Source organism: Tiliqua scincoides, chromosome 5 (genome assembly GCF_035046505.1).
Source record: "Tiliqua scincoides isolate rTilSci1 chromosome 5, rTilSci1.hap2, whole genome shotgun sequence".
Lineage (NCBI taxonomy): Eukaryota > Metazoa > Chordata > Lepidosauria > Squamata > Scincidae > Tiliqua > Tiliqua scincoides.
Window position 1 is genome coordinate 50,707,248 of NC_089825.1, and position 24,552 is coordinate 50,731,799.

The following is a 24,552-nucleotide window of genomic DNA, read 5'->3' on the forward strand; positions in this document are numbered from 1 at the left end:
AGGTGTCTTAAAAAAGAAGGAATGTAACTAGGGATCCACAGTTACCTAGGAGTAAGCTCAATTGACTATGACTTACTTTTGAGTAACATGCATAGGATTGGGCTCTTGGGAGTTCAAATGGAATTTGAGATAAGGATCCAAAGTATCATTATATTGTTATAATTATTTAATCATATAAATTATCTCCAAAGACACCTATCTATAAGTCAATCTCACAAATAAGTCAAGGGCAGTTTTTTAAAAACATGGAATTTTCTATGACCCTCAGATAAGTCGGGGGTTAAACTTAGGGGGGTGTCTGACTATGGTTTTGTCTGATTTTACTTGAGGCCTGATCCTGAAAAATAACCTACCAGTAATTGTTACTTAAGAACTGCACAGTCTAATTTATTAAGAACATAATAAAAGATCATAAGATACATTTTTATTCTTTTTAAATTCTGGTCTTCACCACTTTTTTGTAAACACTATTAGAGTAAGTGCACTGTAAGTATCATACCAGTAAAACAGTGGTTCCCAACCTGGGGTTCATGTACCCCCAGGAGCACTCAACAGGACCTTTAGGGGCACTTCAAAAAGAATGGAATAATGGCAGAAAAGGGCAGGTTGTGCTCTTGAATGCCTTGCAGGGCCAGCAAGGCAGGAAGAGAGGTAGCTAGTTGGCTGTGAAAGCCCTACCAATAGCTAGTTTTTCTTCTTCAATTCATTTAAGAACCAGTGATTGAAAATCAGCACAGTAAAAAAGCTGAAACATATGGAATGTGATCAATCACCAAGAATTTCTCAGGACACTTCTGGTGCAAAACAGTGCAAAGGCAGTCTTCAGGTCTTCAAACAGTTAAAAAGAGAAAATACTGGTATGAATACATGAAGTACGGGCTGGAGAACCATGAATCAAATCCAACTTTATGGTGCCTGGTGTGTTAAGCCAGAAGCTCTACATACAACATACAACCCATAACACATAACTGGGAGTGTGCAATTCAGTTCACAGCAGAGAGATGAGCAAGTGCAGCTGCATATAGTTGCAACCCTTTTTACTCAGAAGTAGACCCGCTCGTGGGTGTTATTCTTAAGTAATGGTGCACTGACTTGTAGTTGGGACTTTGTTTCAAACGGAAAAGAGGATGACATCCTGGTGTTTAAAAAAACAGACCTCTGCCAAATGCAAGCATTTGCAAAAGCGAACCGGGCTGCAGCAGCATTTGCAAAATGTAACAGGGTCCTCTGGAGGAGAATAAAAGGTTGACTTTGGCTGGGATTTACCAAAGAGGTTACCACAGAAATTAACAGCCCCCTAATGATCTCTGCATTGCTTCTAATGATTGAGTGGCGCCTGTGGCTTGAAACGCAATTGCTTGAAACGAAACTCAGGACATCAGGACAGGATGGAGTTGAGAAGCTCTGATCGACCTCAGAGATAAGGCGAGGTGATAATTTAAGCTTGATTACTTGGCAAAAATTTGTTGTTCTGTAGGTGAGTATCTACGGTAATTATAATTATAAGGATCAAATTAAATGCTGGTGTAAGAGATGGAGCTGGGATGAATGCTTTTGGGAGTCTGTTCAAAGATTATATTTTTTCTTCATTCATACCTTTTAAAGGGACAAGGATGCCCTTTGGCAGAAGTCGGATGCACTGGAATTCCAGCAGAAGCAAACTGCCGAACAACGATGGCTTGGTGATGCAGAAGTAAACCGTTGCCAAGACTGTCAAAAAGAATTTGGCTGGATGAATCGCCGGCACCATTGCAGGTCAGTTTGTAGGGGTGGCTTGATAGAAACTTGCAAGCAGCTGTGCTTGGCCAAAGATTAAACAGCGAGTCACCTTTTAACTATTATAGTTTTTAGAGGCATTTTTTTTCTCAGGAGGAGGGACTGCCAAATGGGGAGGGGGCGTTGCATGTATCCACCATACATGCAGTTGTCTTTTTCTCTCCATTCTTCTTAGAAATTAAGTTATTTCCTTTATATCTTTGTTGATTTGTGCATCGCTCACAGTCATGCTGCACAATGGGTTTTGTAATTAAAGTACTACAACAAAGCATGGTTGTAGATGAAGCATATAAGTGTCCCAGGTCCAAATCCTAACCAACATTCCCACACTGGCACAGCTGTGCCAATGGGGCATATACTGCATCCTGCATTGGGGTAGCAGTCAGGGAGGCCTCCTCAAGGTAAGGGAATGTTTGTTCCCTTACCTTGGAGCTGCACTGCCCTTACCTTGGTGCTGGAAAATTGGTTACGATTGCACCCATAGTCTCCTTGCACAATGGGTGTTGTATCTACGAAGTGTCATCATTAGCTGTGGCTGAGGAATGGCTTCCCTCAACACTGATTGCTATATTGGTCAGTCCTTGGTGGCAGAGAGGACTATGAAGAATGAGAGGTATTGTTGCAGTGGAGTTCACAGTAATTCTGCTGGGTGTTGGACTGACCTTATGTCTTCACCCTATGATGTTGTCTTGAGGTCTCTGTGTACATGTGAATTGGGCCTGCAGTTGGACAGTAGATTTTGTTCAAGAACTAGATCTTTTGTGGAAATCTAATATGGCCAAATGTGCAAACTCCCACCCCCCACCATAGAATTATTCCAGTTTCTGACACCTTCCCAGTTGCTCTACACCGCCCCCAGTACAATCAACACTTTCAACTCACATGATTAGGACAGATAACGTGGTCATGTGCCATTCTGGTGTTGCCCAGAGGATAACCAGTAGAGTTATAAAACATGACTTGCCTCAGCCATGTGGGTAAAAACATAAGAGATGCTACCAGGAGCAGTGTGTGAACATTCACTGAGATATTGACAACGATGCTACTCCAGCTAACATGTAAACAAATACTTGGTTTCCAAGGTGCTGCAACATTTTGTGCTGTCCCACTACTATTCACAAGTGTAAATGTTCTGTAAGTAAAATTCCAGTCATCCAACAGGTTCAGTGTATGAAGAGTGATTATGAATAAATGGAGTGTTTCTTGTGCAAATTCCCAGGCAACAGTATTCCGAGTATTGTATTCTGCAACAGCTGGTGGTGTTAATCAGTTCACTGAGCACACCTTTTGAAAGATGCATTGTAAACTCAGATTTTAATTGACAGCATTCCATGTGTGAACATCTTCTGCACTATTTGTATATTATAGCCATGTGTGGACATTTTTTTGGCTCACTGATTGCTTTCAAACTTTTTTTTTCAACAATACTGCTATTTGCTTCTTGTTTATTTAAGTGAAATCTCCTGAAATATCTTCAGAATATTTCCTGTGCTGAGATTCTGTAATCTTCTAATTGTTTAATCAATTGAATAAGTGGCTCAAGGCATGTCATTAATCAACTAAAAAGGCTTTAACTGGTCCATAGCCTTATTTAAACCTGATGAAGCCTTTGAACTGGTTGCATCGTTAACTCATACCTTGAGTAAATGTAGTGATGATTGCATGTCATAGCACTATGGCAGCAATCTTGTACGCACTTATCTGAGAGTAAACCCCATTTAAGCCATTTCTGCCCAATGTTGCATATAAGCAACAGGGATCAAATGTGTACACCTGTGGGGTGGACAGAAATGGGTTAACACAGTGAGATTTACTTCTGAGTAAACATGTATAGGATTGCACTGCATTACAATTTAGAAACCAGCTATTTTCAGTCCTTCTTAATTGGACCCAAACTGGGGGTTGGGTCCCACTGGTGGGTCGCGACCTGATTTTTTGGGTGGGTTGCGAAAGGGTAAGTGTTAATATTTGGGGAATGAAATAAAAGATGATCTCTTGCAGGTATATATTAAACTTAGGAGAATTTTTCTTTTGTCATTAATAGTTATTTAATAGTTTTGCCTTTGGTGTCCAGGTAATAGCCGCATTTGTGTGATGCACTATTATTTAGAAAAGGTTGTTTTCCTTAGTATGTAAGACTTTATGTATTGAATATTGTATCTGTTAAATGTCTTTGTTTTGAAACTGAATGAAGGAACCTTTTCTCTCTTTTAAACCATAATTATTTTTAGGATGTGCGGGCGCATTTTCTGCTACTACTGCTGCAACAACTATGCTGTGTCAAAGCTCACCGGCAGGAAGGAACGTTGTTGTCAAGCTTGCTTTAAGAAGGCAAGTGTCCTCTTGGGTGACTCTGGATCAACTGCTAGTGAAGAAGAACCTTCCAGTTCACTACCCTCACCTTTGTCCCTGGTCCGTAGAGTTCTGGGTGAGTCATTTCATGTGTATACAGGACACCCCTAATAGATGCTCTGTGAAAACGTCACTTAAATTTTGCCCTTGTTTCTGCTAGATTTTTCAATGTTGTAGAGCTTGTTAGGTAACTATGCAACCAACACAGACACATATCCTAATCAGGAACAATCGTACATGGGGAAATTGCACTTGTGTATAAAAAACCAGGATGGTCATTAATTTAAAATGACTACTATTTTCTTTCAGCCACAGCATTTTTAATAAGGATATTTTATTTTGTCCTTTGAAATTATGAAATGGCTCTTCTCTTATCAGGCATTGTCTTTTCAGATGGGCCATTCTAAGTTTTAAGTCTCTTACAGTCCAGATTTCACCAACCTTCCAGCACAGATGCAGCTGTGTCAATGGGGCATGCATGGCATTCTGTAGTGGGGAGGGTGGAGGCCACCTCAATGTAAGAGAATATTAGTAAGCCCCTTACCTTGGGGCTGCATTGCAGCTGCATCAGTGCTAGTAAATTGGTTAGGATTAGGCAGAGATGGGCATATTAGCAAGTAGTAGGATGGCATCTTTTCCATGTAAAATGATAGAATACTATGAGAGGGTGCTGACTTTCCCATTAAAATCTCAACTGTGTCTTTATTTCTGAATTTTTATCGGGGTGGCTCATAGGTTCCCAGACTTTAACCTAAAATAACCAGTACTAGAAAATCAGGATGTGCAGAACCCTTAGGCGCATTTGTACCTGAATACTGTTCTCCTGGTTAATTCTCATAGATCCATTTGACCCATTAGATTCTGGCTGCTTCTCTTTGACAGGCACACTCCGATGAGATCTCAGTGATGCTACTTAGTGACATGCATGTACATGAGAATCCACATCTTAGGCTGCATATACTGTCCCACATACATGTTCATTCACTGTCACTCTGAATTGTTGGCATTGTACTCTTACCATAAGGAGTGGCAGAGGAATTCAGACAGAACCAGACAGAATTCAGTGAAATAATAGATTTTTCTGTTCAGGAAATTGATTCTGCCTTTGAAGAATCCCATAATTTCCCCCTGAATTCCAGTTCAAGCAAAAAACATGGATGTCATGCTACTACAGATTGTCAGTTGTGGGGGGACTAGTAAGAAATCTGATACTTCCCTGAACCCACATTCTATGCCTGCACGACAGACTCCCAAAATATATTATACCCTATTATACGTAAAAGGACCCTAACTTGTGCAGATGACTATGCAATGCCTTCCTTCACCCTTCCAGTCTTATCAGTCTGATAAACACTGTGAAAAGTTAAATGTCGTTGCCTTGCATGCAATACTGCAGTACACCATCTCAATTGATGCCCTTTGTTGTGGTTCAGTTACAGCTGAAGCATCTAAAACCACAGATGACATACTTTATGATATAATCACAGATGAGGAACTGGGCCAAATACAGGAAGGCGACTCTGTCCAAAATGAAAGCCACGCTGAAGAAGAATCCATGGACCGCAGCATGACTGACCTGTGAGTAAACCTTTTTAAAGTAAAAGATTCAGGAGCTTTTTCACCTGCACCAATTGCAGTACAATCCTATGCATATTTCCTAAGAAGTAAGTACCATTATTTTCAGCAGGCTTACTCCCATGAAAGTATGTATAGCAGTGGTTCTCACACTTTTAGCACTGGTACCCACTTTTTTAGAATGAGAATCTGTCAGGACCCACCGAAAGTGATGTCATGACCAGAAGTGACATTATCAAGCAGGGAAATTTTTCGCAATCCTACCCACACTTACCCAGGAGTAAGTCCCACTGACTATCATTATTAAAAGCATATACATAGTAGTCTGTTAAAAGTACAGATCTGTAATATTTCCCTAAATGCAGTCACATAACATGGCAGCATCTAAGTTCAATATATTAATAATAAAATATTAAAATGAATGGGGACCCACCTGAAATTGGCTCGTGACCCACCTAGTGGGTCCCAACCCATAGTTTGAGAAACACTGATGTATAGTATTGCAACCACAGTATCATTAGAGTCAAAACTACAAATAGATATCTCTAGCCACTGTTCTATCTAAAACAGGGCTCTCCAAACCCCACCCCACAGGCTGGATCCAGGGTTTGGAAAAAGCCCTCCCCCCCCCCCCGAGCGGCGCTTACCATTCTGCATCCCTGTGCCCAGATCAGCTTGAAAGAAACGTGGTACTGTGGCAGAATGGTAAGCGTCGCTCGGGATGGAGAAGGCTTTTTTGGGACGCAGCGGTTTCCACTTTGGAAACTGCTGTTCTAAAAGATAATTGGAATGGCTTGATATGAGAGGGCACAGCTCTAAAGTGAAGGAGGGCCAAATCCTATCCAACTTTCAAGCGCTGATGCAGCCATACCAATGAGGCGTATCCTGCCATGGGAAGGCAGTCACAGAGGCCTCCTCAAGGAAAGGGAACATTTGTTCTTTTATGTCGGAGCTGCATTTTGACTGCATCAGTGCTAGAAAGTTAGATAGGATTGGACCCTGAGTCTTTGGGGCTTACTCCTAGATAAGTGTGTGTAGAAATGTAGCTTAAATGAGTTTTGAATCTTAATACAAGGGCAGTGGAAGACCCTTTAGATGGAAGGGCAGTGGAAGACATCTTTAGATGTTCCTAGCAAAAAGCAGAACTAGAACAGTAGAAACGCATGATGCAACACTGTACATTTTATTCTGCACAAAATTCAGTGTTTAATGATAAAAGATTCTGTAAGCAAAAGCATATCAAAACAGTGTTCACAATTTCTTATTTAAAGCTAATTGGTCTACCATTCTTGTTCTGGCTATGTACATTGAAAATCAGCCTTGGATTACAAATAAAAACAAATGCCAGCTTCCAGCCTAAATTTCTTATCAGTCTATTAGAAAACTGCTCTATTAATTAGCACATCAAGGTCTTTTGTCTGAAGCATGAGAATCAAGACTGCAATGAGATGCAAACCCTCGTGTGTTGTAGAGAAGCTCTCCCCGAGTCTTTATACACTACTGATACACAGTGAGAAGAAAGTGCATGTTGTGTGCTTTTATGAGAGATTAGGGTGACCAAAAATGAAACCACACTGAAAACATTCACAAGCCCCTTCTCGAGATTCTCTTTACAATGGATACATGCTTGTTTCTTCTGCATTGTGTGAGGCCGTGTAGGTTTTAGAACCATCATCATCTGTTGTTTGCCATTGCTTCACAATACGTTGATGTTTAACACAGCCAATATTTTTCAGGATTTTTGCCAAATTCTTCCTAAACTTCACGCCAATAAAGAAATAGAGAACAGGGTTGAGGCAGCTGTGAAAATAAGCAATGGCTTCTGTTACAATCAGTGCATAGTCAAAGCTGAAATCCATAACGACGCGTGGATGTACAGCACGGACAAGTTTCAACAAGTTGTAGGGTGTCTGCGTAAGAACGAATGTTACAACAATAGCAAAGATTATTTTTAAGGATTTGTGCTTCTGGAAACCCTTAACCCGGAGTAAAGTGTTTATAATTGCCGAATAGCAAATTACCATGACGAACATAGGGCCAAAGAACCCAAGAGCCATTTGAAGACTTTCCAAGTACAGTTCCATGTTGTCTGGATAGTTTGCATGGCATATCTTTTTGTCATACTTGGACTCTGTACTATATTTAAATTGCGGAGAAGCAAATGCCAAGGAAATCACCCAAACCACAATGCAGGTTGCTATGCCCCAGACTTTCCTTTTGGTTTCGCTGGGGTGGGCTTTGGTGGCTCGGACAATAGCAAGGCACCTGTAAATGGTGACGCAGGTTAGGGTTAGCATGGAACCATGCAGGTTCAAGGCATAGAGGCCTCGGATGATTTTACATGCCTGACTGCCAAAGATCCACTCATCAGCAGCGGCATATGCCCAGAATGGCAGTGTACCGAGAAAGAACAAGTCAGCTGTAGCCAAGCTCACTAAAAATACATCAGTTACCATCTTCACCTTCTCATAGAAAATGAATATGATAAGAACCAGGAAGTTTCCAGACACTCCAAAGATACAGGCAAATGCATACATGCAGACTAAGAAAACTTTGCTGAACTTTTCAAAATTATTGTTTGGATCTTCTTCATTCAGTCTGGCGTTGAGGTATTCTTCATAGTCTAGCATTGAAGTATTATTCTCAGTGCCCATGTGGCCTCCTTTCTTAAGTACCTGTAATGACATACATTGAAGAACAGTCTCAGTAGGGGAACCTAAGGCTTGTCATATAGACTTACAGTGCCATCGAGCTCATAGTTTTAATTCGTTTGATCCATCCTCCACTGAGACAGGAAGTCTGGGCCAGGCATTTTAGGAACTAAGGTATAGATGAATTTCAGCCAAAATAACTTGAACAGAATTTCAGAAGACTGAGTGTTTGGATCAAGCATTGTGGCATACTGTTGCCAACATTCACTAGCTGCAACAAGGAGGTGCAGGTAGAATACTTGTTTGGCATTTAATGAGTCCTAAAGAAATTACCCTTGAGTCTGGCGCTTAATGAGTCACTGTAAAGAGATTACACTTGAGTCTCTGATTTGTACGTGTTAAAATGATATATATAACCCGTTAATTGTGGGAGCTGAGGCTGCAAACCTAGATACTCTTACCTGGGAGTAAGCCCCACTAAATGCAGTGACACTTACTTCTGAGTAAATATGCATAGGATTGTGCTTTGGTTCAAGGAATTCATAAGCACTGGCACAATTGGGGACTTATTTCTCTTTCATCAGGATAAATGAGCATATAAACAATAGCAGATTGGTTGCTTCTGATATGCAGTGGTGGGGAGGTTCAGGGTTTTTATGGCTACACCTTTGACCTGTGATAGGAACGGGGTGTAGGTATACATCCTGCACTCCTTAGTTTGGTAGACATAAGTTTTGGTATCAGGATACCAACCATGAGATAATGATTGACAAAGAAAAACATGAGAAGCCCTTAGATATGAAGTACAGCAAAATTTACAGCACAATCCTACACATGTCTACTAAAAACAAGACCCACTGTGTTCAGTAGAGCGTACTCCCAGGAAAGAGTGCATAGGATTGCAGTCCTAGTGTGGTTACATGAAGATGTCTAGCTTTAGGTTACTTCTAAAGCAGTGGTTCCCAAACTTTTTAGCACCAGAATCTAGTTTTTAAAACTACAGTGTATTAGGGCCCACCAAGCTTTACAAAACTTTTTTTAAAAAGTTTCACTTTAGCCACTCAAGCCTCTGTTTTCATCCTTCCTACTATGGTGGGAGGGGGGCACCTTCTGGAGTACTTGTTGAGTTCTGTGTTCATCAGATCAGGTCCATTCTGATGACTTTGCATTCCCCTTGGCCTGCCCTTTGAAGTGGACTGAGGCATGGTCACCTACTTGAGCAAACATGCACTGGTGGCTTTTGCTTTCTATAGGGCTCAATACATTTTCCTTGTCAGCTTATCAGCTTGTCAGTTTTGTGTCCCACCAAAAATTGGGTTGTGATCTACAGTTTGAGAACCTGTCCTATCCTAGCATACAAGTGCTAGTGTATTCATTCATCAAATGTATGTAATTCAACCGGGAGTAATGAATCCCTGATTGTTGATTTTTTTTGAAGTAAAAAGCAGTTTGGGAAAAATGGTTTGGAATGGAGAAGTGATGGGGGGATACTAAATCTTTTCCCCACTTGCTGCTTCTTTACTCCAAAGCAAAAAACCCTTCCCCAAATTTCTTTCTCCCCTGCATTTGCCCTTTCAAACCTGCATTTGGAATCTTGGGGGAGTAGATGGAGGGGATTTGGAGCTGAGAAGTATAGACAGAGATAGGATTCTATCAGTGATAGTGGCTCTACTTCCTATGCTGCTTTGCTCCAAAGCTGCCTCCCCCAAAGCTGCTGCTTAGAAAAAGAACCAGCAACAATTTATTACAAGAATTTGTTATTACACCCATGTTTCCTGCTATAGACGCACACATTGTGAAGGGCTGTGTGTTTCTTTATGCCCGCTGCTTATTTTGGGACATCCACCAGTCCCTTCAGAGTTTATGGGCACAATCCTAAGCAGGTCTACTCAGAAGTAAGTCCTATAGTGTTCAATGGGAGTTACTCCCAGGAAAGTGAGTTTAGGATTGCAGCCTATGTTTGCTTACTGTGTGAAACACCACTGTAGCACAGGTAAGGTCACAGGGATCACCGGTGTCTGAAGCAACCCTCATACTGTTACACTTTGCATCTTATGTTTCTTGTTTGTAGGAACAAAACTTACCTGAGCTTGCAACTGCTCATGAGTCAGCCATGGGTACACCACAGCCACGCTCAAATGTCTCAGCATCCTGTGTGTGATTCAGCATTTGTCTGGATTTGCTGAATATGCATATCGTTGATAGTGGAGTCAAAGTGCTATGGCCCTGTTTTAGAATAGGGTGCAGGCTGCACCAAGTCTCTGCCTCTCCCCCCATTCCACCCCCATTTACCCCCACATTTTTATTTGGGCTATGCCATAGCTACCAGCTTCTCAGTTTTAGATTCCAGTCTCCATTTGATCTTGTGTATGCTCTCTAGCACATAGGGATGTGGCACTGGGACACTAGCATCAGTACTTGCAAACATCAGTGACCATCCCTACCATTTGACTAAGGCAGTGCCCTAAGAATTTTTTCTTTTTCTAATTTAAATTTGCTGGTGATGTAATGGCAAGCTGATGCACTTGTGTCATTAGCCCCATCACTTGTGATGCCCCATGAATAGTGTCATTCATGGGGGCTTCTGGGAAGAAAGATGGCAGCAGGCAGCCAGCTCAGCTAACTACCACTGGTGAGTCTCTATGCCCCCTTCTAACCCGTTTTAGTACTGTTGCCTACAAATGAGTGTGAAATTTGAGATTTTGTACCATTTTTAAAAACTGTTTTAAGAAAATGAGCGGTAAAGAAAAGATCACAGTCTTTTCTGATTCTAAGTGATACCATAAAAGATAATTATTTATTTAATTAAAAGATAATCAATCAATTAATTCATTAATTAAAAGGCAGCCACAACCAACAAATTCATTCCAGCATTTGGAGAAAGAAATTGAAGAGCAATACTTAGCAAAGGGAGCCAATCAGGAAACAGCAGTCCTCCGTGATTTCAAGCAAGCAGTGATTGTTTCTGGACCCTGAATCAAAGCAGCTTGTCAGAAATTGCACTATAAGTGACACATAATAGCAGAGCAATATGCATGTTAAAAAATTCAAAATCTGCTAATGTAGCTGAACAAAATATTCCATTTGAAAGGGATGTATAATGTGTTCTTGAGAAATTGAGATGAATGTTTTCGTGGCTGGTCTCTGTCAAACTGGAGTTTTGGCCGGCAGATTCTGCTGGCTTCCTATACCATGCTAGACTAAGGGTCACTATTTGCATATTTTTGTTTTATTCTCACAATTATGGTTATGAAATGAAATGGTATATAATGCAAAGTGTGCCTGTTGTGTCTTAGGTGGCTCTCTTGTCTCCTAGAATAGCCAATGAAACCTAAAATGCATGAATGATAGTTCATGACAGATGAACAAACAAGGCCACAAAAGGTCCAAAATTAAGACCTGAATTCTGACATTTCTGGGCTACTGCTTTTGAATAGTTGTCCCAATGCTATTTCTGATCTTCAGGTTTACAAGAGAGAAGACCAATCAGATCTGTATCTAAAGTCCAGACCAAATGTGCAAAAATTCTCATGGATATGGGCATTTCCCATTGAATGCTTCTTTGCTCCAATGCATGTTTGGATGCAAAGCCTACATGGCTTCATGGCTACATGGCTATCCATAAGTCTTTGTCATGGAGTATCCAAGTACCTCTTTCCCACTTTTTCACTTAATTCATGAGTTCAGAGTCTTCCACATGGGTTTTTGAACATTTGGGTTCAACATGGGTTGCAAAACCATATGATTTTTGATACCCATGAATTTGGGAGCTGTGACAGCTATCCCATGGGGAAGTGCTTCTTTGCTACAGCTCTTGCCCTCCTTGTTCTTGGGTTTAAAGGGCAGGTATCTCACTTGTGGCAAGTAGGAGAGAAAGTGGGTGATCATTTGTCTTTTATGAGATTCCTTACATTGTGTTGGCTCATGATGGAGGAAAGCTGTAGTCCCATGTCTCCAGCTAATTCTCTTAGCAGCAGGGGCTTTCCTTGCCATCCATCCAGGGAATCCCTTGTGGAGCAAGGTGGAGTTCAGAGCCTTCACTGATATTGGGCATGTCCAGGTGACTCTCACCAAAAATTATGAAAATGTGGAGCTGCTACAATTCAGAGTACATGGACATGGGCTACTACAGGGACCTGAATGCATGCAGGAGCAAAGCCAAGAAGCTGTGGAGGAACTACAAAGTAGTTAAGCAGAGAAATAGTCATTCCGATTGCTCCAGGACAATTAAAGCCTTCTTCTACATCCTTAACTGATTCCTCTATGTAGACTGTGGGGTAGTTGTATTCCACCTGAAAGGCTCAAGGGTGATTCAGCAGTCAGGACCCTCAATTGAGTCATCCTAAACTCTGGGCAGTGCAGGCAGCTGGATGCTTTTTGGTGACCCTTCACAATAGGCATCGGAAGATCTAGGTAATTACTCTCTATTCCCTGTGGAGAGTATTTTGGAAAGTAGGGAGAGTGGGAAGCATCGGGGGGGGGGGCAGGTGGGTGGGAATACCTTTCCTGGTTTTGGCACTGATTGTGGCAGGGATCAGACAGTCACTGTGCACTGCACTATTCAAAACCATTTCTACTTCTACAGTCAAGCAACGGAGACATCAGATAACCATGGCGAGGATATGTGGCATTTGAGGAACAGATAGAAGTGGCAGTGTCTAGACTCCTCCCACAAGCTGTTGCACATAAACTGAGAAATGAGCCACAAGCTCATGGACATCCTAAAGAGCCTACAAGACAGAGACTTCTAAGAGTGAAGTGCCTGCTTGGAGAGGACACAGGTCAGCTAGGAACAAGCCCTGGATAACCACGACGCTCAAGGCCTTGGCACAGCAAGGTCCCAGGACATCAGAATGCTGGTTGGGGCATAGCGCACGATGAGTGCGTCTATGGAGAGGCAGTCTGCTGTCCTGAAGGCTTTCCTATCTGATATTCCAAAAGCTAAGGGGGATAGAAGCACAAGGAAGTCACATCACTGAGAGGTTGTGTAACACCCCTTCTGAGAATCTGCATTTATTTTATGTGTTTATATAACTAGCTGTTGTTGTATTGGATTGCAGTAAACCACACAGTTTACACACTGTTGGCTTCTGGGATTCCTGTAGAAACAGGAAATCCACCAAAGGATGAGTGACAGCTCCAAAAGAGGGATGAGCACAGCATGTGCCACAAATAAACTCCTGGATTCCAGTGAACATGTGGTCACAAATCCCACATGGGTGGAAATGTAGGGATGTGACACATAGAATAGCTGCACATTTGGTCTGGGCCTAAGTACCCTGAGCTTCCCCTGGAAAATGTGTCATTTTAGCTCCCTGCATGACCATTTCTTCATTGTATATAGCAGAGGTCTCCAAACCCCAGCCTGGGGGCCAGATGCAGCCTGCGGCAAGCCTCTGTTCGGCCCATGGCCAGCCTCTGATCTCCTGAGAGCCTCTGGCCCAGTTGACCAAACACAACCAGATGGAAGTTCCATCTCTAATATATTTACTTAAATTTTATATTTAATTTTTTTCTGGCCCTCGACACTGTACCAGATATTTGATGCGGCCCTTCAGCCGAAAAGTTTAGAGACCCCAGTCTAGAAACAAAGGAGGAGTTACTGGACTGAAGAAAATTTAAAGTAATAAGATCCTAGCCAACTTGAAGGGCAAAACTATTTTCTGAACTGCAGGATATTGCTAGAGAAGATAATAGCAAGGGAATCAGTATAGATACCAGTGCCTAGATTTGTTTAGCAGCTAGAAAAGTTGCAATGTATATGTTATTTCATGACTTTGCAAGATGGTCCAATTGCCATACATCCTGTATCCTGGCTCTTTTTTAACTAGTCATGAAGAAATAAACCATTTTTGGAGCAAAACTACTGACTACATAAAATGAGACCCCAATCCTATGCAGGTGTGTTTGGAAGCAAGCCCCATTATAGTCCATTGGGCTTATTTCCAGGTAAAGTGTGCATAGGATTGCAGCTTGAACATGTTTCTGATCTGAAGGCTACTTGGGAGGTATAAATAAGAATAAGAATTAAGAATTATTGGAAAATGCAAGAAGTCTCTCATTTAAAACACAAAGGACTGATAGTTTGTTACTTCTATTTTATCTGAGCGTTGTCTTCATTATTATTTTTACCCTAAAGTAAGAAATGAAAGCTGCTTACCTTATAGTGGTGGAACTGTTGCAGAATCAGAGACACAACCTGGTGGTGATAGCAGGCGTACTTATTAGAGTCATCAGCCTGGGAGCTTCCTGTTGTGGATTTTTTTTAAATGACCAAAAACAAGAAAGCTGAGGGGGAGAAGAAGAAGCCAGAACCCCCGTTGCCAACACCAGAAGGTGATCTAATAAAATTCAGCAAATGCCACTAACGTCTTTAATCCCTAAAGTAGGGTAATGTTTTTATTAGGACCAACCAAAAAGTGACAAGAGCATTGAAGAGTGAGCATTCAAGCCCTATATACTTTTCAGTTGGCTAGCTGATAAGCAAAAGGGCGGGCAAGAACTGGAAAATTTTGGAGGTGTCCCAACAGTGTGCAATTTGTAAAATCTAAAGGTGGAGTTTAGGTGGAGTTATGCAGACTTGAACTGGCCTTGGATACTTTCAGTTACCATTTTTGAACTTTGATTATCTTTCTCTATCAGATAAGGGAATGTAGAAACCTTCCCACTGCATTCAGAGTCTGATCCAAATCTGCATAAAATCCCCTAAATTAGCATCTCTCACTGTTTGTCCCCCAGCCATACCACTTCTCATGGTCCGCCTACTGGAAATGGTTGGTTGGCAACCTTCAGTCTCGAAAGACTGGTACAAGCCTACAGCACCCGGTATTCCCAGGCGGTCTCCCATCTAAGTACTAACCAGGCCTGACCCTGCTTAGCTTCCAAGATCAGACGAGATTGGGCATGTGCAGGGTAACAGTTGCTGGAAGTACCACTGGAAGTAACTGGTGATGATGTCAGTTACTTCTGGATTGGGAGGCCAGATGCAATGTGACCAACACTGGTAAGAGGCTGAGGGCGGACAGGAGGGCTTTTTGAGTGTTCCAAAAGTGCACACTGGAGCTCTGCCTGCTGAGCCAAGCATTCTACTGTTGCTTGTCATGTTGCATTGCTGGTCTCACTGCCAGGCTGAGGGGGTCTCATGCATACCACCGGACACCACCTTGGTACTGCCAGTGGTACAAGTACCATTGGGTGAGAAATTCTGCCCTAAATGTTTTTAGAATTTACAAACTGAAGCCTTTTAATACACTTCAAACATACCTTCCTTGTCTTTGCAGGGTTTTGCATCCCTTCACTTGCACTTGTTGGCATCATTCAGTGATGCCAACAAGACCATTTGGACTGGCCCCAATATAGGTCTAGCAGGGAGCAGGGCACTCATATTGGGCCTGGGTTGTTCAGGCAACTGGAATACTACTCTGCCTACTAACCAGTGCCAGCTTTACTGGTGGAGGAGTGAGTCAAAAGGGAAAGATTCCTCCAGCACCAACTTGCCACATCTTGGTTAGGTAATGGGAATAAAAGACCAAAAAGGAGAAGAGGGACAGATGAGTAGGTGAGCGTCAAGTCAAGTTCTAGCCAAGGAACTACACTTACTTCTCTGGTACCCCACTTCTGCCTGGGGTGGGAGGCTCAGTGGTAGAGCATACGTTTTGCATGCAGAAAGTCCCTGGTTCAATTCTTGGCTTCTCCAGGTAGGGCAGAAGAAAGTTCCTCTCTGAAACCCTGGGGAGCCATTACCAGTCTGTCAGTAATAAGGAGCTAGATGAACCAATTGCCTGATTCAGTGTAAGGCAGCTTCTGGTAGTCCTATGAATATCATTAAATTGTCATATACAGAAACAAATACCAGATGTGAATATTCCACAGTGTCAGCTATTTACAGCACTTAAAGATAACATTATCAGGTTCCTTTTGGTGGGTAACCTTGTGGCTCTGCCAAGGTACTCAAGGTTACTTACATAATGTCAAATATTAAAACTAAATAAAGTAGTGGTTCTCACACATTTAGCACCAGGACCCACTTTTTATCTGTCAGAATCTGTCAGGACCCACCAGAAGTGATGTCATGACTGGAAGTGACATCATCAAGCAGGAAAATTTTTAACAATCCTAGGCTGCATGTTTCCCACACTGACCCAGGAGTAAGTCCCATTTACTACCATTGTTAAAATAAAATATATTGTAGCTTGTTAAAAGTACAGGTCTGGAACATTTCCCCAAATGCAGTCCCATACCATAGTAGCATAAATTCTAATATATTAAAAATAAAATATTGAAATGAATGGGGACCCACCTGAAATTGGCTCACGACCCACCTAGTGGGTCCCAACCCATGGTTTGAGAAACACTGAAATAAAGGATGCAAAAGGCCAAGCAATATTTCAGACCAATGGTGGTCTCTTCATGGGGTGCTGTTATGAGTTGTGCCCTGACCTAGACTTCTCCTCTTTTGCCTTTCACCGGGCCACATAAGTATTAAGTAGCCTCTGGGAAGGCATGCTGTGGCACTAACCAGTGAGGAAGCCAGCCATGCTGCGAGCGCTTATGTCATATGGCGCAGGAGATGATGCGGAGCCAAGCAGGCTGTTGGGGGGGCTTGATTGGTAAACAGTCATTTTGGTGTCATCCCCATGATGCTACCTGGTGCAGTCCACACACCCCTAGTGACACCATTGAATTCCATAGTTGTTTGCTTTGGTTATGAAGTCTTTCAGCAGAAAAAATGGCTGCCATTTCCAGGATGATGATGGTGCTGATGTGCTGTCAGTGAACTTGGAACTTTACTTAGAATGAGGGCAGGGGAAGACTACCCAATTGACCATACACTACAACACAGTGCACAGGACTGGAGGAAAAAGAGCTGCAGTGGAGACACAGGATGCCATTTTTTTTCTTGTGCCTTCAACAGCTGCATGGCAGGTAAAAATGGTCGCAGGCAATGCTTTTTGCAGACTGGAGAGGGAGTGATGGGGAAAATTTCACTCCTTGACATTCACTATCATGCAGTTGTTAAATGTACAGGAGCCCTGTGAGAAAATAGACATGACAGAAGTTTAAAGTACTTCAGGCACCTCATGTGAAAGTGCTCTTAGGCCCAGTTCCTGCGCTCAAGAGCGTAGAGATACTGTTCATGAGGTGGGCAGTAAAGCCTGCATTGCACACATGGCCTTCACTGCCTATGGGACTTTAACTTATGACACAGTTTATGTTTGTAGATTGTACTCATTTGTAGGCCTTCTTTCAGGCAAACTTTTCCCAAAGCAGTTTGAGCTTTAATAACAATTATACCATAGAGCAGGCAACAGAAAAGCCAGGTCTGTCTTTGTTGCAACAGTAAGTCAGGTTATCTGGCAGTCTATTCTGCCTTCCACCTCATCCTTTCAGAGGTTCTTCAGTCACCCTGAAGGAGGTGGCTCCTTCACATGGGACAGCAGGAGCCAAGTGGTGGACAATTCACCTGGCATGCATGCATTTATCTAACTTCCCTGACCTTTCTACATTAACATATGCAAAAATTCAGCACTAGGACACCTCCTTATAACATATATATATTGGCAACCTTCAGTCTTGAAAGACTATGGTATCGCGCTCTGAAAGGTGGTTCTGGCACAGTGTCTAGTGTGGCTGAAAAGGCCAATCCAGGAGTGACAATCCCTTCCACACCGGGAGCAAGTGCAGTCTGTCCCTGGTCTGTCTCCCTGGCTATGGGCCTTCCTTCTTTGCCTCTTTGCCTCAGACTGCTGGCCAAGTGTCTCTTCAAACTGGGAAAGGCCATGCTGCACAGCCTGCCTCCAAGCAGGCTTATAACATAATGGTCAGTGTTAATGCATACATTAACGGTATTATCTTAGAAATGTCTGATTCGGCAGTTTTTAACCTTTTTTATCTCACACTGACAAGGTGCTAAAATTGTCAAGGCACACCATCAGATTTTTGACAGTTGACAAGGCACACCATGCTGCTGGCAGGGGGTCACATCCCCCAAAGGCCTTTAATAAATGACCCTCCCCAAACTCCTGCAGCACACCTGCCAACCATTTGTGGCACATCAGTGTACCATGGCACAGTGATTGAAAATCACTGGTCAATTCTTCCTCCAACATAATTTCTTATTGGCTCTTTATCCATATAAAGTTTGCAGTGCAATCCTATATATGTCTACTCAGAAGCTGAACTTCTCCCAGGTAACTCTATGTAGGATTGCAGCCTTGGTGTCTCAACAAGTTTCATAGTTTTGGCCCCAGTGAAGTTCATGGTGGGGAGAAGAAAAATAACTAAAACCAGCTTCTAGGGATGGGGGAGGGGGAATTCACTTTGTGGTTCATTGTTTCTAAGGTTTCATCCCACGGAGTTGGAAAACCTGTGTCTGGAGTGCAGCTCTTCCAAAGATAGGTCGCGTGGTTGAACAACATCCTCCATACCAAAAAATTCCCTTCATATCAACGATTAGCATATTGGGGAAAGCAGCTCTAGCTTGTTCTTTTCCCCGGTGTGTTACTTAACATCTTTTGTATAAAGGGGGAGCATTCAGCTATGTAAGCCCCTGCCTTCCGTCTGATGTGCTATAGTCCGGGCACAGGTTTACCACTTCAGTGAGAAAGAGGCCTGAGATAAACCACAGTGGTGTCCTACTTTTGTTTAGAGAGGCATATGTGTCAGAAAGATGTGTTTTATCTTTTCCTGTGGTAAGACATATTTGGTTTTGTTTGTTATACAAAAAACCTATAGACTAAATAATGTTCCACGCACCCCTGCTGTTTTCAGCTCATTTGGCTTGACATTTGAGATTGTAGCTAGTTCTGCTTTTGCATGCATGCAGTGACTGAAGAGGATTTAGATACCTGGAGTGTCTTGAAACGTTTATTTTTGTAAAGCTGAATCAGTAGTCACAGTATGAATGCATATGATCTGATTAGGGTGCAGCAAAAGATATTGACTGTTCCATGCTGCTGCATGTCAGCAATGAAATACTGACTGCTGCTGCTTGCCCCCTATCATATACTGTCAAATGTTAGCTGGTATTATAACATCTTTAGAAGTGAGGTACAAATGTTCACTGACTCGTCCCACACAGATACCATACACAATCAACATTTGCAGTGGAGATTCATTTTGCCTCTGCCATAATGTTTAGTTACAGTTGCCTGATTCATACGTTCCACTGCGCATGGCTTTCTTTCAGCCACAAAGGCAGCCTCCAGTGTGTTCCAGGACTTTCTATGAGCCATGTTTAAGCCTAGTTTGTGCAGTTTCTTTCCTCACAAAAAAGGGAAGACAAAAACTGTGAGGCTGCAATCCTATGCACATTTTTGTGGTAGTAAGAGTGCAATATCAATCTTATGATAGGCTGGGACAAGTCCTCTGTGCTGGCCTGCAACTGTCACAAACGTGGCATAAGGAACATTTGTTTCTCCGGGAGAGTTGACTGGCAAGGCCATATCCAGCCTCCACGCAAGCCCAAGCAGGTAAGGTTGTGCTGGCCTGGGGAGCCCAGGGGAGGATGGGATGGGAGTGTTTCGGGTTGGGGGAGGGTGGGCAGTAGGCAGGATAGTGGGCAGACCGGGTCCGTGAGGGGGATGGGTCCAACCTCCAGCACTTAGGCCAGATCCTAACCCCTTTCCCAAGCAGCCCTGCATAACACTTGGCTGTTCGAAATTGCTCCAGTGATTTTACTGGTATAGATCCAAGTAGCATTATTGAGGTGGCTAGGGCATTACTCAGCGTAAGGGGACATAAGTCTTGTTACTCGAAATTGCACTCCCTTCACCTTCAAACCTGCGCTGGATATAGCGCAGGGCAATCGACCTCCCAGCACAGGTTAGGATTGGGCTGTAAGACCCATTAAATACAATGAGAAGCCATGCCCAGGATTGCGGAGGTTGGCTCTGCTCACTCTGCAAGCTATCTTCACATTTCACATTTCATTTTGGGTTTTTGAATGCATTCTTTATTCCACCCTGCCTGCTCAGAGTGGTAAATGGATGTAGAAGCAAGAGAGGTTAAGAAAGCCTGGTGAGAGGGAAAATCAGGAGTTCCTTGGGACAAGGTAGTGGTCCTCAAACTGTGAGCCATAGCTTCCTGGGAAGCCGCGAAAGCAGCCAGAGGAGCTTTTGAATCCTCACAAAAAACCCGCCACCCTATACACTACAGCAGGGGTCTCCAAACCCTGGCCTGGGGTCAGATACGGCCTGCGGCAAGCCTCTATCTAGCCCACGGCCAGCCTCTTGTCCCCTGAAAGCCTCTGGCCCACTTGGCCAAACATGACTGGAACTATGCTCGGGTTGCGTCTGGAGGGTGTTCAAGGGCCAGAGAGGTTGAATGAATGAGCCCATTCATTCATTTATTCACTCATCTAAGTTCCATCTCTATTTAAATAAATTTTATATTTAAATTTTTTTTTCCGACCCTCAACACCATGCCAGATATTTGATGCGGCCCTCTGGCCAAAAAGTTTGGAGACCCCTACACCTCAGCATTGTAGCCCTAATGCAGTGGTTCTCAAACTGGGAACTGTGGCTCCCCTAAGAGCCACAGAAACAGGTAGGGAAACCGTAGAATCCTTGCAAAAAAAACCACCACACTAGATAATGTATAGGATTGTAGCCCTACTGGGGAATCATGGCCAGTGGCCCAGTAAGTCAAGGGAGCTGCCAGTTGAAAAAGTTTGGAAACCATTGCCTTGAGGGATGGTGCTCCAGAGCCCAGCACAGCCTGACACCAATCCTGATTTATAAATGCAAGCAAAGCCTCAGGAAGTCTCACAAGGCAGAAAGGAAGGCAGTAGGAGGTGGTTGCACAAGTGAAACGCAAAATGGTGGTTAACCAATTGAACCAGGAAGGCAGCTAGGTGGCTGCAAAAGTGCAAAGGAAAACTTCACACACTTCTGCAACCAGCTAGCTGCCTTCCTGCCTGCCTTGCCGCAAGGCATTCTGGGGGCTTTCAGACAATAACCAATGCGCTTAATGACGGGGTTTGCCAAATGTATCCCCAAATTAAGTGACGCATACCTGTAGTTTGTTTTGAACAGTATCCAGGTTTTGACTGTCTTACAGAACGTTACTTCTATGTCTTGGTAAATCCAGGAAGCTGAGATGTTCAATGTTTCTTCATTCATGACTTTGATGAAAGTGCATTTAGTACGCATGCAAATTGTGGGCAAAGCTAGCAGTACTTTAAGTTGTGTTGGGCTGAGGTATGCTTTCTGTGGTACTGTAGGTGTTAGACCTATGGGTGTTAGACTGATGTTTGCTGTAGTGACCAAAGTTTGATGGGAAGACACACATCCTCAAGCACTTGGGGGCACCTGATGGAAATGCCCTGAGGAGCCACAGGTGGCTGTAGTGCTCTATTCTGTGTTTGCTGTCTGGAAATGAGCATCTATCCTATTTGCACATTAGGAACAAGCTCTAGCTCTCCTCTCCTCCACACCTGCACTTCCGTTCTGTCCCTCTCTCTGTTCTGTCCAGGGAGTGGGAGGAGTAAAACTTGATACCTCATCTTGTAAGATCGGGGCCACCCTTTGATACGCCACCCAGGAGATCTTAGGCTGACTCTGGCCATAGGATAGAAACTCCTTGGTAAGTGGTTCACTGCCATCTAGTGACGCTACAGCTGACATGTTTTAAATCAAATCCGTTGAAACTGATTGTTTTTATTTGTTTTTCACATTTTTATCACAACCTTCCTCCAAGGAGCTCAGGGTGGTCTACATTGTTCCTCCCCTCCTTTTGTCCTCACAACAACCCTGTGAGGTAGGCAAGGCTGAGAGATAGTGACGGGCGCAAGGTCACCCAGGAAGTTTCATGGATGAGCGGGGATTTGAGCCTGGATCTTCCAGGTCTAAGGCCAACTCCTGAACCATAAAACTAAAAAGCTCTTGTTTTGTTTTGCAGTGCTTTGCTTTAGCCGTATTTACAGAGGGGGGAAAATTTGTGTTGCAACAGAGAAGCTGTATCGGTGTCAATCAGATGCAAGTTTAAGATAAATGATCACTAGTGTCATAACTAACATTGGCAGACAGAGCTAAATTAGTCCATTCACTCAAATGACGTCTGTGTTTTTGTAAGCATGTCTGATTCAACCAGGTCATGGGGGGTGATCAGGCAACTATGTTTCAAGTGAATGGGAGCCTTGTTGAATAGCTGAATCTGTGGCATTATATTGGAACCATGACACAGGCATCAACTGGATTCACTTCTCACTTACTAAGGGTCAGTTCATCTGTTTCCTTTCTCCTCTGTTTCCAGTTTGTAAATGCCAATAATAATACTTTGTAATAGTCTGTTTTCCCCCCACACCTATTTCATTTGTAAACTCCCTTGAGAGTGGAGACTATTGGTTGAGTGCAAAGAAGGTGAATCTTGACTTTCTGCACAATTCAGTTAAGGTTGACTTAGTCTTACTGTCTTGATTGTGCTTGTTCAGGATTCATTTACAACCCTGTTTTTCAAGGAGAAAAAAATCCAAGTTTGTTATCCGCTGTAAATAGGATCTCATCTGAGAAACACATCATTCCTATAGTCTAGCTAATAAAATTGTGTTTCTTTTATCTGCCTCTCTTTAAGAATTCTAAGGGTCCAGTTCTATCCAGGGCCAGTCCAGCCTTCACTGCATGCTATGAGCCAGCCAGGGATCAGATAGTAACAGAAAGGCGCCTACTCTGCTTTTCCCTGGTTCCTGATAGATCTACACCAGTTCTGTTGCTGGCATAAATCTGAGTAGGTACAATGGGGTGGTGTCAAACCTGAGCCAAGGGCATAGTATTTCGGCCTCACTTTTGCCACAGAGATCTGTCCATGGCCTGACACACTCCAGCCCAGCCAATCCAATCCACCCCTAGAACATTCCCACCACCAGCCTATCCACTCCAGTAGGGGCTAAGTAAGTCAGCAGCCAACCCACATGCCATCACAACGGCTGCTCTTCCAAACAGCTCGGGCCCTTGCACTGATGGATCACAAGGTCTGTCAGAGCAAGGCCTGGAAAAGATCAAGCTACTACATTTGAGGCTTTTTAGTCTAGAAAAGAGGCACCGGAGGAGGGAGGCATGATTGAGTCATACAAAATTATGCAGGGGATGGATAGAGTGGATAGAGGGATGCTCTTTTTCCTCTCACACAACTCCAGAAGTAGGGGACGTTGGCTAAAATTGAGTGCAGGAACAGTTAGAACAGACAAAAAAAATATTTCTTTACCCAGTGTGTAATTAGTCTGTGGAACCCCTTGCCACAGGATGTGGTGATGGGGTCTGGCCTAGATGTCTTTAAAAGGGGGTTGGACAGATTTCTGGAGAAAAACTCCATCACAGGTTACAAGCCATGATGGGTATATACAGTCTAAGATTAGCTGGTTATTCATCACGAGGGCCAGCTGGAAATTTTTTTTGTCATCCCAATTGGCTATGGATGGCAGTTTTTTGCCTACCCCAGACTGGCAAGGGAGTGACACTGTGTTAGTAAGTCTCATGTTTTAAAAATTCATCACTTGTGTTTAATAAAGTGGCCCAAGTGAAACCCAAGCCGCAGTCTGGCGTCTTCATTGGGGGGTGCAAGGGTAAATAGAAGACCAGGTGCAGGGGAGTGGCAGCAGGATACAAGTATCTTGTTGTCTTGTATGCTCCCTGAGGCATCTGCTGGGCTGCTGTGAGATACAGGAAGCTGGGCTAGAAGGGCCTTGGGCCTGATCCAGCAGGGCTCTTCTTATGTTCTTATGTACCTTCTGCTAAGTGGTGTCCACATGGGTCTAGAAAATCCATGATATTGAATTAAATCTGTAAGAATACATAGTGTCTCCATGTATTTTGGAGGAGTAAATATGAATGGAAAACAGGTACAACTTCTGGTATGAAATACCTTCTCTAGGGAGCCCCACCTAGTTTTGTTACTGCTTAGCTTTTGCTAAGTCACGTCTCTTCTATAAGGGCTATGGGAACTTGGATTCCTGACTGAAAGGTGTGTTGCTGATATGATCTGCTGCTGTTAATTTCTTATTTGATTTTGTACTGTTTTTATGTTTGTTTTCTGCTGGAGCATCACTTAAACATGTGATGAGGTCTTGCATGGTGATCTGTTTGGGAAGACATTATCAGTCATATAACTCTGTATTGTTAACTCTGCAAATGCCAATATTTGTCAATACTTAATTTTTTTTGAACTATCCTATTTCATGGAGGATAAGTGCAGAACAGCGGAT

General features: G+C 43.0%; 2 protein-coding genes and 1 pseudogene across 2 annotated transcripts in view; 1 reads left to right on the forward strand and 2 right to left on the reverse strand.

Moving 5' to 3' along the window:
* Positions 1 to 24,552, forward strand: part of FYCO1 (FYVE and coiled-coil domain autophagy adaptor 1) — a 58,874-nt gene that overhangs the window by 26,275 nt on the left and 8,047 nt on the right. Inside the window, exons 12-14 of the mRNA XM_066627619.1 lie at positions 1,606 to 1,755; positions 4,008 to 4,204; positions 5,562 to 5,706. Of these exons, the coding sequence (XP_066483716.1) occupies positions 1,606 to 1,755; positions 4,008 to 4,204; positions 5,562 to 5,706 (492 nt within the window). The remainder of the gene's footprint in view (positions 1 to 1,605; positions 1,756 to 4,007; positions 4,205 to 5,561; positions 5,707 to 24,552) is intronic.
* Positions 7,314 to 8,357, reverse strand: CXCR6 (C-X-C motif chemokine receptor 6). Its single transcript, XM_066631383.1, has one exon. It carries the CDS (start codon positions 8,355 to 8,357, stop codon positions 7,314 to 7,316), a length of 1,044 nt encoding a protein of 347 aa, XP_066487480.1.
* LOC136654727 (5S ribosomal RNA) lies at positions 15,165 to 15,281 on the reverse strand (annotated as a pseudogene).